The sequence below is a fragment of the Daldinia caldariorum genome, assembly GCF_022478825.1.
Source record: "Daldinia caldariorum strain CBS 122874 unplaced genomic scaffold F4812scaffold_12, whole genome shotgun sequence".
Lineage (NCBI taxonomy): Eukaryota > Fungi > Ascomycota > Sordariomycetes > Xylariales > Hypoxylaceae > Daldinia > Daldinia caldariorum.
Window position 1 is genome coordinate 1,169,557 of NW_025953048.1, and position 14,143 is coordinate 1,183,699.

The 14,143-nt window shown below is 47.9% G+C and overlaps 5 protein-coding genes across 5 annotated transcripts; 1 reads left to right on the forward strand and 4 right to left on the reverse strand.

The window, feature by feature from the left end:
* Window positions 1-554: 554 nt before the first annotated feature.
* F4812DRAFT_86239 (uncharacterized protein) lies at window positions 555-2,888 on the reverse strand. The gene is made up of 3 exons (XM_047939506.1): window positions 2,573-2,888; window positions 753-2,514; window positions 555-696 (listed from the first exon to the last, which is right to left on the reverse strand). The coding sequence occupies exons 1-3, from the start codon at window positions 2,780-2,782 to the stop codon at window positions 668-670; spliced, it is 2,001 nt and encodes a 666-aa protein (XP_047788917.1). The 5' UTR covers window positions 2,783-2,888; the 3' UTR covers window positions 555-667.
* A 1,122-nt stretch (window positions 2,889-4,010) lies between these two features.
* On the reverse strand, window positions 4,011-4,301 carry F4812DRAFT_460871 (uncharacterized protein; the record flags this gene model as incomplete). The annotated part of the gene is made up of 2 exons (XM_047937770.1): window positions 4,011-4,190; window positions 4,272-4,301. The coding sequence occupies 2 exons, from the start codon at window positions 4,299-4,301 to the stop codon at window positions 4,011-4,013; spliced, it is 210 nt and encodes a 69-aa protein (XP_047788918.1).
* Window positions 4,302-4,805: 504 nt separating this feature from the next.
* On the forward strand, window positions 4,806-7,938 carry F4812DRAFT_86516 (DNA repair protein). Its single transcript, XM_047939507.1, has 2 exons — window positions 4,806-4,969; window positions 5,041-7,938. Exons 1-2 carry the CDS (start codon window positions 4,922-4,924, stop codon window positions 7,801-7,803), a joined length of 2,811 nt encoding a protein of 936 aa, XP_047788919.1. The 5' UTR covers window positions 4,806-4,921; the 3' UTR covers window positions 7,804-7,938.
* A 47-nt stretch (window positions 7,939-7,985) lies between these two features.
* Window positions 7,986-8,751, reverse strand: F4812DRAFT_86187 (uncharacterized protein). Its single transcript, XM_047939505.1, has 2 exons — window positions 8,487-8,751; window positions 7,986-8,412 (listed from the first exon to the last, which is right to left on the reverse strand). The coding sequence occupies exons 1-2, from the start codon at window positions 8,505-8,507 to the stop codon at window positions 8,164-8,166; spliced, it is 270 nt and encodes an 89-aa protein (XP_047788920.1). The 5' UTR covers window positions 8,508-8,751; the 3' UTR covers window positions 7,986-8,163.
* A 2,282-nt stretch (window positions 8,752-11,033) lies between these two features.
* F4812DRAFT_434851 (uncharacterized protein) lies at window positions 11,034-13,041 on the reverse strand. Its single transcript, XM_047934733.1, has 2 exons — window positions 11,903-13,041; window positions 11,034-11,847 (listed from the first exon to the last, which is right to left on the reverse strand). The coding sequence occupies exons 1-2, from the start codon at window positions 12,302-12,304 to the stop codon at window positions 11,572-11,574; spliced, it is 678 nt and encodes a 225-aa protein (XP_047788921.1). The 5' UTR covers window positions 12,305-13,041; the 3' UTR covers window positions 11,034-11,571.
* Window positions 13,042-14,143: the final 1,102 nt, after the last annotated feature.

Below are 14,143 nucleotides of genomic sequence, written 5' to 3' on the forward strand. Positions count from 1 at the left end.
TTCTCTATTCGAAAACTTACACCAGGCGGCTCCAAGCTCTAAGTCGATGATTGATATGCAATCAACCCTCAACCCTCAACCCGCCCTACCTGAACCTGAACCTGAACCCGTTCGACGTGCTCGAGCCCCATATTCTATAAATTCATTCTGCGTATAGGCTCACCGGACGTCAACAGCAAGGCTTCCAGGTTCCTAACGAGTCTTCCTCCACTCCCATCCGTTAAGCGATATATACCGCTGCTACCTTATTTACTCTGCCCTCACCTCACCTGACTGTAGAACTCGGATCCACTACAGCGAACAAAACACCATCCTCCTTCTCCGCCTTGCATGCTTGGTTTGATGGTACGTATTTGTTTGTTTGTACATAAATAGGTACCCAGCTTTCAAGGCTTTTCCTTTTAATAAAAGGACGACTGGTTGCCCAGACAGTTACGCTCATCTAGTCCCTTCGCAACCCATTGGAAGATAACCTAGCAGATGAAGCTCTCCTTATTTGCAAAACCATCATCTTCCTAGGTTGCCTTACTAATAACTACGACTAGCCAGACGTTTTCGATTCCTTTCTCTTCAGACCTACTTCGCGCCCCAAGCTCGTAAGCTAAGTCTATCCTATAATAACAGGATAACTTCTGCTTTCTTTCGGATGAATCTTGTGAATAAGGCTCTACCACTCGTCATCACTATTCTCATCATCTTTGGGAATGTTAGTATCGACACGTCAATCTGAGCCGAAATCGTTGGGAACTTACCGCTATCACGAACTCTTTCCTTCCGCTTCTGCAGAGCTGCAGCCAACGCATCAGCCATTCCGCCTCCGGCTCCTCCGGGGGCAATGCCTGCGGGTGGCAATCCACTACCGTGCGGCCCCGTATCTGCCCCTCCAGGAACTGCAGCTGCGCTCCTATCTCTGATTTGACTTCTATCCACCTTTTTGAGTGATGCAATTCCACCGGCCTTCTGGATACTTTCAAGCATTGCAGAGCGCCCAGCATCCGCGGAGGGGACCCCAGGCGGCGGTCCAGCTGGAACTCCGGAAGAGTAGCCTGAGTCGCGATTGGGAGGCGGTAGCGGCGGTGCTGCTGGTATTCCAGTCGCTGGTAGCGGCGGTGGCGGCGGCGGAGGCGGGGGAGCACCTGCACCCCCAGACGGAAGAGGAGGTGGTGGAGGTGGAGGTGGAGCACTAGAACCAGAGCTAGCACCGGGTAAGGGTGGTGGCGGCGGTGGTGCCGATGACTGAGGCAAAGGTGGTGGAGCCGGTGCGCTTGGTGGTGGGACTGGCGGCTGAGGTGTGCTTCGTGGAGGAGGCGCGGGCGTTGGCCGAGATATGGCAGGAGGTGGAGGTGGTGCTGGTGCCGGTGGCGGCGCCGTAGTAGTTGGAGCAGGAACCTTCGGAGGGAGAGTCGGAGGAAGGGTGGGAGGAAGGGTAGGAGGGAGCGGTGGTGGTGCAGACTGAGGTTGCTCCCTTGGTGGTGGAGGCACCGGACCTCTAGCCGGGGGCGGAGGTGCTTGGTTATGCCTCTGGCCAGTAAAGACAGGAGGCACGCCAAATTTGTGTCCCGAGGGTTTCTCGTCGTGGTCTTCTATCGGTGTTTTCGGCGGTCGTGGGGGAGGTGCTGGCCCAGGTGGAGCACGGGGTGCGCTATCGGTATGTGCATATTTGCCAGCGTCTGGTAACGGAGGAGGGGCATTAAATCGGGGTCGAGGTGGTACTGGTTCTTCTGGCGGTGTTGGCTCTCTATGCACAAGCTCTATCTTGCCGGACCTGCGAGGTGCAGGAGGTGGTGGAGGAGCTCCACGACGCGAGCCTGACGATGTTATACTTTCCGACACGGCGCGACCTCCTCCAGGAGGAGGCGGTGGTGGAGGAGGGGGCATGCGACCATGGCCATACGCATTATACCCGTTAGAAGTCGAATTACTGGGTGGTGGTGGAGGCGGCGGAGGTGGTACTGGCGTAGAACGTGATGTCCCGTTTTCAGATAATCCAGTGCCCTGTTCTTTCAAGAACTCGACAATAAAGTCTTGGTTTTCCCTGATGAACTCGTCCGTGAGGCCCTGTTCCGAGAGGAAATTTCCGAAATTATCTCGCCAGTTAGGATCATAGGCCTCTAACTTAGCGAATTTAGAGGCCGGCTTGTGGAAACCATTAACACTTCCGGAAGAGGCTCTGGCATGGGAATGAGCAGGTGGGACGCTGCTTCGAGGTGATTCGGGCGGTGTGGGGGCTGAGGGCGCTGAGGTGTGCCTATGTCCTCCAAATATGCTTCCAAAGAACCCAGTCTTGTGTGGTTGTTGCGTCGTCCCGCCAAAAGGGGTATTTTTTGTAGCCTTGGACGCGTTCTTCTCCCTATCGTCCATCTTCTTTTTAAATTGTTTGGCTTCCTTCTCGTCAACGAAAGATAGACCTGCTAGGCAGTCTTCGAGCTCGAAGGTATGGAAGAAGGTTCGGTCCTGGTTATAGGACCAGTTCTCAAATATTTCCTGATCCCATATTACACCCCTACCGGCGGACTAGACGTTGTCAGAAAGAAATAAGGGGTGCAATGCATATAGTCGAGCGAAGACTTACAGATACGTCAACCAGTTTCAACCAGTACGTATTTCCTACGAGGTCGTTGCAGAGCACGATAGCTCCTTGTAGGCCTGTGTAGGTCCATTTTGAAGCATTCGGGTATGCGACGTACAATCTCGCGACGGCTACAGCGTGAATCTTGTTGGTATGTTTCGGTATTACTCGTCGAACGGTCTCCTTATCCTCTTCGCTGAGGATGGACGGCATGGTGACAGTGGTAAGGAGGTTGTGAGATGATGTAAGGGAAATAGGGGAGAGGAAGAGAAGAGATCATGAGAAGTCAGTCGGTCACTATCTCCAACCTTCTCTAAAATTGAACGTAGAATGATCCAGTAAGTACTGCTAATACTAAACAATCATTTGAATTGACATATGCAATTGGAATATAATGTACGAAGTTAGTGGACGCCTCAAGGCTGCCTATTTGCGCCTGGTGGGATTGGGTAACATGAAGCGTGCGCGGCTACCCGTAGGATTGCACCGGAAGTTGGCTTCAAGATGCGGTCGGTCGGCGGTTACGCAAGTTCGGGGTGCCAAGTAACAGTTCAGTTGGTTGGTTACGTTGAATGTCGAAAAGAGAGGCGATTGGGGGGAAGGCAACCGAATTTCAGAAAGCAGATCCAGCTGATCCTTACTCGAAGAAACAGGGAAAATATGGGTTGTAATTTTTTTAAAAAGAGAAGAATTTAGTTTAGTACCTAAGTTAAGCGGAGGAATATTGTATGGGAAGAGAAGAGGTTGTTTCTTTTTTTTAATTGAATTTAATTCATTTATCTCGTGAGTGACATTGTCCTCCTTAGGTACTGTTGTAGTAATTTCGGAATAGTGTTTCGTGACAATGTACATGAGGTCCGACATCATCAAGCGTTGTCTGACTAAGCTAGCTTAGAGAAGGACTTGAACCAATTCGAAGGCTTGTCGAAAATGAAGCAAGCAAGCCACAAATAAGCATAGCCGCATTCCGGCGTATTTTGATGCCCCACTCCAGCTATTTGGAAATGCCCCGCCAAAAACACGAGTTGCTCATCTCAATTTCATTCACCTCTTCGGATAAAGCGGTCAATTGAATTCCAAGCTCGGTAAACCAGAAACCAGAAACCAGGGTATAAACTACCAAGTATTTATGCCCGAAGGCCATCTTCTCCAGTACCTAAGGCACATACATACATACCTTAATACACATAGCCAGGAGCAATTAGGCAGCCATATTTATTTAATTGAGATGAAGAATACCAGGTAGGTTGGATAACAACAAGTATTAACTCAAGTACCTTTTATTTGTCATGATGCTTGTTCATTACATACGGCGTTCCCTCCCCCCCGCAAGTGGTCTCGAGACCCAGTTCGCTGTTCCAGTTCAATACCATTACATCTCGCTATAATTTAACAACTTCCACTATTACCACAGACTTTATGTGCATTCACATACAGGTCTCTATTTGTTCAACTCTTTAGCCTTGGCTTGCCTTTCTTCCTTAGTCCCTTCTTGCTCCGGCATGCTTTGAGGGATGACCGGGCCTGGGTGCGCGTTGTGGGCTGCGAAAAGCTTCGCGCCTTGAGGCTGAGCTGCTTCGCTAGCAGGTTTCGGCTGGGAGTTGGCGTCAGTCTTGCCGGTCTGTTTATATTACTCTGTTAGTTACTATGTCCCTTAGGTACTTTGATATAAAACTAAGGGATAATATATTAAGAGCTGTACCTGAGCAGTAGGGAACGTGTCTGACGGCATTTTGGTTGATATAGAGAGCTGAAGTAGGTAGGTAAGTCTTTGAATTTAGGCACCTAGTTATTATGGTAGAATGTTCTGGGATAGTAGGTAAAACGAGAATTTAGTATTGAAAATCAAGGAAATATCAAACCCGCTCTGTTGGGTTTCGATTTACCTTTATATACGTGCCTAACGACAGATCCGGGTTGATTTCCAAAGGTTCTTGGTGGTGTAACCGTCTTTCAATGTTGATGACGTATTTTAGACTTTCTAGAACTTGATGGCCCGCAATTGCCCGTGACCCGGCGTTACAACGGCGGCAGGTGATTCTCAACCCCGGATTTGCCAAAACGCGACTTGCAAGTGGCGTGCCTGCCTGCCTGCCTGTTAAAACCAATGAGACCAACATTTACCTAGCTCCAAATTAGGTATTCAACCTTACATGTACCCTAACCTTACCCGGCCTACGAAGTACACCACATACGTAAACAGTTACGTACTACATCAGATCTCCAACCATTCAACCATTACAACCGTTCACCGTCATACCTAGGATGATGCTATATCCGAATATGCATGAGGTCCCTTGAATCCCCTTTCTGTCGCGTTTCTCTCCCCCTTCTATCCAAGACGTGCCCCGCATGTCTGCGAATAATGCTCCTCAACCGGTGAAGCTCTCACTGCCTCTTGTACGATCCACTGGCCTTTTGTATGCGTAATTCGTAATTTGCTCAACTGTTTTTTTGATAATAAAAATTAGGAATACCAACAACATCTCTTCCAAGAACTACGCGCCGAAGATGAACTCGTCGTCATTGCCAAAGGCCTCGGCCTTATGCGCCTTGTCACCAACTTGTTACATAGCTACGACGCGGCTGGAAATAACTTAATAATAGTCGTAGGCGCCGAAGAGAGGGAAAATGCTTGGATTGGAGAAGCTCTCGCCGAGGCTGCTGCTATCAGCATGGCTCCTAAGGCCAGAGGTCTGACAGTTGTGAATACCGACTTCACCAGTGTTGCCGCCAGAGAGAAGATGTACGCTAAAGGTGGCATATACAGCATTACGTCCCGAATTCTGGTCGTCGATCTATTAACGAGTCTCCTCGATCCGGACACCATCACCGGACTGATCGTCTTACATGCCGATAAAGTGATAGCCACGTCTCTCGAGGCTTTCATTATCCGGGTATATCGTCAGAAGAATAAGAATGGGTTTCTAAAGGCCTTCTCTGATAACCCGGATCCTTTCACAATAGGCTTTTCGCCGCTGGCTACCATGATGAGGAATTTATTCCTCCGGAAGACGTCATTATGGCCACGATTCCATATGACGGTCGCGGCGTCCCTCGAGGGCAAGAAGAAAGCAGAGGTTATCGAACTTGAAGTACCCATGACAGATGCTATGAGGGACATCCAAACAGCCATTATGGAATGCGTGGAAGTTAGTATCCACGAACTGAAGAAGGGTAATTCCGGATTGGAGATGGACGACTGGAATCTCGACAGTGCGCTTCTAAAGAATTTCGACGTCATGGTCAGGCGGCAGTTAGATCCGAATTGGCATAGAGTCAGCTGGAAAACAAAGCAGATTGTTAGCGACTTAACCGTACTCCGCGGTCTGCTACACTCGGTCCTCGCTCTCGATTGTGTGTCTTTCCTACAACATCTCGATACCATTCATGCTGCTCATTCCCCCCAGCCCGGATCCACAAGGCAAACCCAGTCCCCCTGGCTATTCCTGGATGCTGCACATACTATCTTCGAAACCGCTAAGCGAAGAGTATATGCTAGCAATGCGAAAGCTAATGCGAAATCGACCGTTGACTCTCTCCGCCCAGTGTTAGAGGAGCAGCCAAAGTGGGCTCTACTCGCAGAAATTTTGGAAGAGATTGACAGAGATCTCTACTTCGAACCTCCAATGAGAGATGACTCTAATGGAACTATCCTCATTATGTGTTCTGATGAAGCGACGACTCGTCAGCTCCGAGATTATTTACAAATGATGCATGTCGAACCGAAGACCGAGAATGACACAAAACAGAATAAAGAGGCACACAAACCTTCTGCTGCGTTCATGATGCGGAGGAGACTTCGAAACTACTTGAATTGGAAGAGAGAGTTTGCACAGGTTAGCAATGCCCTGTTTACCGAGAACCAAAAGGCTCTCGAGGGAGCTGTCGACCCACGAATAGCTCAAGGCTCGTACAAAGGCAAGGCACCAGCGAACAAGAGACGTCGGGTCCGTGGCGGTGGTGCTACGGGCGCGGCACCTGGTAGGGCAGCAAACGGAAGTGTGGCACAGTACTTCGAGAAGCCCAATGAAGTTGCTGATCTTATGGATGAAATTCAGATTACTGGTGAAGAGGCAAACCAAAAGGCAGATATCACGGCTGATCCACTAGAGGATATGGATGATTATTTTGAGCTGTACGAAATGCAGGACCTTGTCGTGGTACACGCATATGATGGTGACCAGGACGAGCATGTTCTTGAAGAAGTGAAGCCTCGGTACATAATTATGTACGAACCAGATGCTGCATTCATACGCCGAATCGAAGTCTATAGATCATCACATAACGATAGAAACGTCAGGGTGTACTTCATGTTTTACGGCCAATCGGTTGAAGAGCAACGTTATCTCGCTACGGTCCGACGAGAGAAGGACTCGTTCACTAAACTCATAAAAGAACGCGCCAGCATGTCTGTCGTTATGACTACTGACTCCCACGGTGTCGAGGATCCTCAGGAGGCGTTCTTACGGACAGTCAACACTCGAATAGCCGGTGGGGGTCGATTAGCAGCTACAGCAGAGCCTCCGAGGGTCGTCGTAGATGTCCGAGAGTTCCGCTCGTCGCTCCCATCTCTTCTTCACGGGCGTAACATGATTATAGTGCCCTGCATGCTCACGGTCGGAGATTATATTCTCTCACCAACCATCTGCGTCGAACGTAAGTCGATTAGTGATCTAATCGGTTCGTTTAAAGACGGAAGACTCTACAGCCAAGCCGAGACGATGTTTCAACATTACAAGAACCCGATGCTCCTAATCGAGTTCGACCAGAACAAATCGTTCACGCTAGAGCCATTCGCAGACTTGTCGGGCAATCTGAAGTCGGTTAACCCTAATGAGGTGCCGTCAGATATCCAGTCCAAAATCGTGTTACTCACTCTCGCTTTCCCAAGACTGCGAATCATCTGGAGCAGTAGCCCATATCAAACGGCTGAGATCTTTGAGGGACTGAAGACGCAGCAAGAAGAGCCAGATCCCGTAGCTGCAGTCCGGGCAGGTTTAGATAAGGATATGAAGGCGGAGGATCAAGTGTTCAACCTTGAACCTCACGAGATGCTAGGTGTGGTACCAGGTGTCAACCCAAAGAACTTGAAGAACCTAACGTTAAAAGCGGAAAACGTTCGTGAGGTGGCTAACATGACCGAAGCCGAACTTCAACCACTTATCGGAACAGAATCTGCGAGACAAGTGTACAGGTTCTTCAATCGGAATTTAATTGATATAGACGACTAAGTCTATACCCCAAGTTGATAAATCAGATAGAGCTGCAAGTTTAGAAGGTTCCATATTAGGTAGCATATCACAATCGAAATCGCCAAGTATGGTGAAAGTTTAGTAGGTAGTGATTTGAAATGTCTATTGTTTTCCTATGTACGAGGTTGCCAATAAGAATTCCACCCACCCCATCTCCGCGTAAAGAACAAAAACGTCAAGGTGATGATGAAGTACTCAAGAAAAAATAAAGGGGTATCGTAATGCTCATCCGATCGTGATAACATGATATGACAGTTGGAAAGTCCCGTCTCTCTCTCTCTCTCTCTCTCTCTCTCTCACGCGCAACCTTTTTCTTTATATGTAGCGATATCGCCTCCTCTAGATGCGACTCGCGGTGGTGGCGTGGCGACGGCGTCCCCAGCCGCGGCGGGTGCCGGTCGTCGTACCGGTGGACATGCCGCCCGTCCTGGCGCGGCGGTGGTGGCCGCCGCAGTACCCGCAGGTCAGGAAGCCGACGACGATGCCGAAGAAGGACACGATGCCGCTGATGATGGCGTGCAGGATGTTGCCGATGCCCGAGACGATGGCCATGATGACGTTTCCGATGGTGCGGAAGATGGACTCGACCTAGTAGGTTGGGGGTTACGTTAGTTTATTCTGTCTGGAGCCATAACGGTAACGGATGGTGAAGTGGAACTTACGCAAGATACTACGGCACCCATGATGACGGTTTAGGTTGATATGATATGATAGGTTGGGTTGTGTAAGAGGTATGTATATAGTTCAGGTACGTGTCAGGCTAAGTTTTGTTTTGGAGACTTTGTCTGTGGATGTAATAGTTCGTAGTAGTATATGAACTCTGAACCTAGTCGCAGTTGCGAAAGGGGGAGTCACGACTTATATACGAGCTGGGTCACATATGTAGGTACGTATGAGCAAACTTGGGCATCGAATTTTGAGAAGCGACTACAGCAATGTTAGGTCATAGAGTTGCAGGTTGCCATAATGTTACAGGGGCAATACCAGATGGTAGGTTATCGGGTTCACGGCACGATATCTGCTACCAGGTAGTAGGCATCTACATACCTAGACATAGGAGGTAGTTAGAGTGTAAAGAAAGGAATTGACGTCACAAAACAAACAACATTGGATTGTAGGGATAGCCCCGCTCGTCATCGTGATCCAAACTGTGGTAAGTCATAAGAACCACAGCAACCCTAGATCTAGATGCTCAGGGATTTGGTATGCCGGACATGTAGGACATGTACATAGTAAACGGCGAGTAAAAAGTGATGCCGTCATAGATATGTGGCTTGCCTTCGATATCCTTCCTGAATAGGAAATTGAAACGCCACAGAAGCGGGGGGTTACTGTCAATTCTGTCATTGATGAGGCTTGACGTACTTAGGTTGTATCGAATTTGTTCTTAGAGTCCCCTTGTTCCAACGGTCAAAAGCCAAACAAAACCTGTTTGTGTTCTTCAAGAAAAGAAGAGCATGGCTCGACACGCGGGATGACGTACTTTTGGTAAGATGCGGTTAATGTGATCTAAACCCCTTACTTGAATCTATTCCGACTCCGAACCAATAAACGAGAATTATTCTAGGCCATTTTCATGAACAAGCTGAATTAGTCGATCCTCGTAGATCCTCGTATTGGTGTCTCCCACACCCAACGTCGTCATCGTAGGTATTATGTGCTCAGGGGATCATGCATCTGAGCTTCCTGGCTTTTAACACTTGCGCTAATATCCAAAGACCTTGAGGCTAACGAGATTCACTAACTCCGCAAGCCAAATCTTATATTAGAATAGTCAATCAATAACAGGCTTGATCCCTTCCTACCCCTCCACCCCCCCCCCCCCCCCCGTTGAGTCCAATCTATAGAAAACGCCCCAGTAAACCATGAAAAAATATATATGACAGAACATCTCCCCCTAATGTAGCAATCACTTTTGATTTTTTCTTCTCTCTCATCCATGCTTTGCCGCGCAGGTAGCTTCACCCCCCATCTCCCCCCAGGAGGTCGGGCAAGTCGCTACCTCCCCTAAGGGTGCGGTCTCCCGCTCTGACGGGATGAAACTGAGTTGCAGGTAACCCTCCTCCTTTCATGCAGACGAGCAAACTTGCATCCCGTCGACCACGGTCACCGGTCAACCTCGTGTAGCCGCAGTTGGTGCGCCACCTCGATTGACAATCTATTGTCTCGAGATAGGTCGCTCGCTCGCTGGCCACGCCGTGCTGTTGCTTGACGTGAATGATGAGAAGAAATACCGCTCGAGTGTGTTTTTAACATGGCTCTCGGTACCTTCGACTCTCTTCGCTCGCAATGGTCATGGCTTCCAACACTTACATGCCGACTACTTACTACTTACTTCACTACCTATCCGCGCTCGATGAGCAATTCCTAGTTGCACGCGACTCCTCCGATCGAGATGGCACAGAGAGCTTCTCGAAGTTGTATGTGCGTGCGCGCTGCTGCTGCTGATGACGACGATACGATCCATCGTGACGACAGCTCAGAAGTTTGCGAGCGCGAATTTTTTCGTCCACGAGCCTTCCCGATCCGAACCTCCGGTCCCCGGTGTGTTCTCGGTAGAAGACCCGCTGTTGATCGACTTTTTCACCGCCGACTCGCTTACCGCGATTTAGTCCGCCGTCTCGCCGGCTCCGCCCCTCTCCTTCGATCGAAGCCTTTAAGTACTATCTCTTGGAGACGTTGCCGCGTCCTAGTGACTGACGTCGCGTGGAGAAAAGAAGAGAAAGGGGTACGGTATGGTCTATTGATATTTTTTTCGGGTGTTCTCTTTCTGTGGGAGAGTATATCAACGCAAATCTGATACCGGTCCTGTTTTCCCTGTTTATCCATCGAAATGTTTTAACCCGCGATTGCAAATCGGGTTGGTATATCCGCAATCACGAGTAAGCGTTGTCGTCTATATGGATGTCAGACGGTATTGGGTCGACAATTCTCCGGCATACCTTCGCAGTACCCTTGGACTGCTTTCATTCTTTTGCATATCATACCTGGGTCATCCTCCAACATATGGAAGACTTCTGGCATCTGATGTTGACAATTTACACTGGCACATACACGAGATCAAGTTAACCTCCCTTAGAGGTGACGTCTCTAAAAACATCCGTCCTCGAAAATCCATATGCGTTGCCACTATGCCAGAGTCACACCATGTACACTCTTCAGCCCTCAATTCACCTATGGGAATATTTGGAAAGCTCAGCTTTTTGCAGGAGCTATGAAGGATTTTGGAATGTTGCCATACTTCACTGTTGATTCTTGCATAATAGTGTAGAGAATAAATAGTTTCCCCACATGCTGCTGTGTTTGAAGTAATTGACATGATTGAAATTGCTATGCCTAGAGCGTAGTCCCCTTTAAACCACCTTCAAGGTGTAGTCACAACTTCGACCAACATTTATCACACCAACTCTTAGAACTATATAGCAATTACAGGATGAGAGGACCAAACTGACGTTGAAGTAAATATGTATCGTGCTTACACGGCTAGAGAATATACTACAAAAATACTATCGTAAACATAAATTTTGAATACATAGAAAACGCTGAAAGCATGCATGATACTCAGATATAAAAGCCGCTATTAACAATTGGTCTAAATCACAATAAGGACCTACTCGAACAGAGCAGCCCAGCAGATCTTGGGGGACTCCCAGCTGCTTCGCCAAATTATCAGCATATTAAGCGAACTTCTCGAGTTCTTTCCGGCACGGTATTTTCAAAGAGACCTTCTTAACCAAGCCAGCTAGTTTAGAAAGTGCCTCGCGCACCACTCTTCTCATCGATATCGCGGTACCGTTCACGCTCCTTTCGGTCCTTCAATAGACAGGCGATAGACATAACTAAAACAGCATCGATACCGACCATGCCAAACATAGCGGTAAAAATGTTGTCCACGAATGTGTTTCCAAACGAAGTTAAGGGGGTAGAGCAACCTCGCATAAGGGCAGCAGCAGCAGGGCTGGGGCAAATCGCATCGGTGACGAAAGCTGGGGAAGTGCTGTTGTTGAAGCCGCAGCAGGAAAACTAAGAATTGAGTTAGATTGACCTGCCGAGTAATAAAACAGATGTAGTTACTTACGGCTGTTTGCATGAGATCTTGCACTTGAGGCGGTTGCGAAAGCCAGATCTCGAGGAATGCTTCCTTCATTCTTAATGTGAGAATCCATAAGTTCAAACCGATAGCCATGGTGAAGACGGCATCCACAACGACCATCCAAACAGCAACCTTCAACCAACTCCTGCTGTTCGTTGCCAGTGCGGGGAGCGTAGTTAAGAAGGTAACGAAAATGAAGACGGCATTAACAATTCCAGCTGTAAAAGGGAATCTCCGATAAAGTAAGTCTCGAGCTGCTTCGTTTCCTTCTGTCGGCGTATCGAAACACGTTTGCTGGACGATAACTGAAAATCCCAACATGATAGCCCCCATGGCCACGAACAAAATGTCCATGGTCACGAAGGTCGCAAGCACCTTGTTCACCATCTTGATCTGTTTGCGCGAAAGCGGACGTCCCTGCAATTTCGGTGGAAATCCACGGCTACCTAGTGTTCCCGTCTCCTAGTCCACGAGGTACTTTCTCTCTCCTTCTATTCCCCCCTAGTAAGCGTAATAGTATTTTCGAAGTGTTATCGACGACCGGCGTCTCGTATAGTAAATTTTAGGCTGTCGTAGTCGACGAACGAGTGTGTGGGTTGTTAAACAACAAAAAAGAGGCAAAAAGAATATAATAATATCAAAAATTCGGCTTCGAGGGTTAGCGCGACAGCACTTACACACCTTGACCAGCAATCCGAAAAGGGAGAATAGAATATAGCGAAATGAAGCGAAAGTAGTAATTATGAAAAGAGGAGTAAACGGAAAATAATACGAAGCTCAGCACGGACTATTGGAAGGTAGAAAGGGACTTAAGCGCCGGGCTCGTCAAAACAAAAAATCAAAAAGATCCAAACTAATACGCTACCGCTTTTTCTTGTCGGATGGCTCCGAAATGGGAGAAACGTGCGAAGCCAAGCAGCAGGGCAAGGGGATTAAGAATGAGATACAAAATGAAAAACCATACAATGGCCTACCCGAATTACTAGAGAATTGAACAAAAATACCATGCCACCAGGGCTTCGCCTACTACTATGTACTTTGCAAGTCTAGAAAGGAAGGAAATTAGAGACTAGAGCTCGAAGCAAAAGATGATGATATTTGATCTCTTACGCCTGGTGTTTTAGATTTGTAGAGAGTAGAAGGCCAACAGGGGGCAGCCCTGTATCAAAAGCCAGCGCACGTACCAAAGGATGGCTCGTGTCCGTGAAATACTTTCAACCTGTCACAAGATGAAATTGACTGCGGTCCAATCAGAAGGGAGATTTCGTAAACACCAGACGGACCAAGGAGAGAATCGAATGATAACAGTCAGAGACTCTGACAATACCTATCTCATGGCATTAATTTTATTACGCCAAGGTATACGTACGCAAAGGTATACGTACGCACTCCGTACACACATCTTAATCGTCTCTACGATATTACCTGGTTCTCTAAGTCCTTGGATTTAAAATAACTTGACGTCGTTATCAGAAATTTTCTTGTCTAAAGAAGTTCAAGACATGAACGTATATGAACTCTAGGTCTAAAAAAAAACATATAGATCTGATGCTTAATTCCACCCCATATCCGAGACCTGGAGACTGAGACTCCCTTGGGACATATACTTACACAAGAGACGGAATATAAATTTTGATTCGAAGGTCCTTCCGTCGTGATCCCTGCGTCTCGAGTTGATGATACCGCACTGCCGCACACCCTGTTGCACATCATCCGCATGTAACCCATACATTTCGATCAGATGTTGAGGATCGTCGAATATCATTTAGCCACAACTGGCAAGTTAAAATAGCAATCGTCTAGACGACATATGGTAGTCAAATTGAGACCTGTCTGCCGACCTTAGGTAAGTTAGGTAGGTAAGGGGGGAAACAATATTAATATTGATTTGTTTCTCACATTGGAGAAACACGCCGCGATCCTTCTCAGCTCAAAACTCTCAAAATGGGTTTACCTCTTGCCTATTACTAACATATATCTCCTGTTAATCAAGAAAATGTCTGCCTACCATATATAACTCTTTAGGTTGATGACGCGAGACACTGACTCGGATAGGGCGCACCCGCACCATTCTCACACGATTCTCCAACTTGTAGTGCTCCGATACCAACGGCGCTATCGCGCTCTCCGTGCCTAGTCTTGCCAAGACCGTTCGAAAATAGGCCACCGAGGCTTCCTCTCACACTATTAGCTTCTCATCATCGTGAAGAACAATGCAATACACGC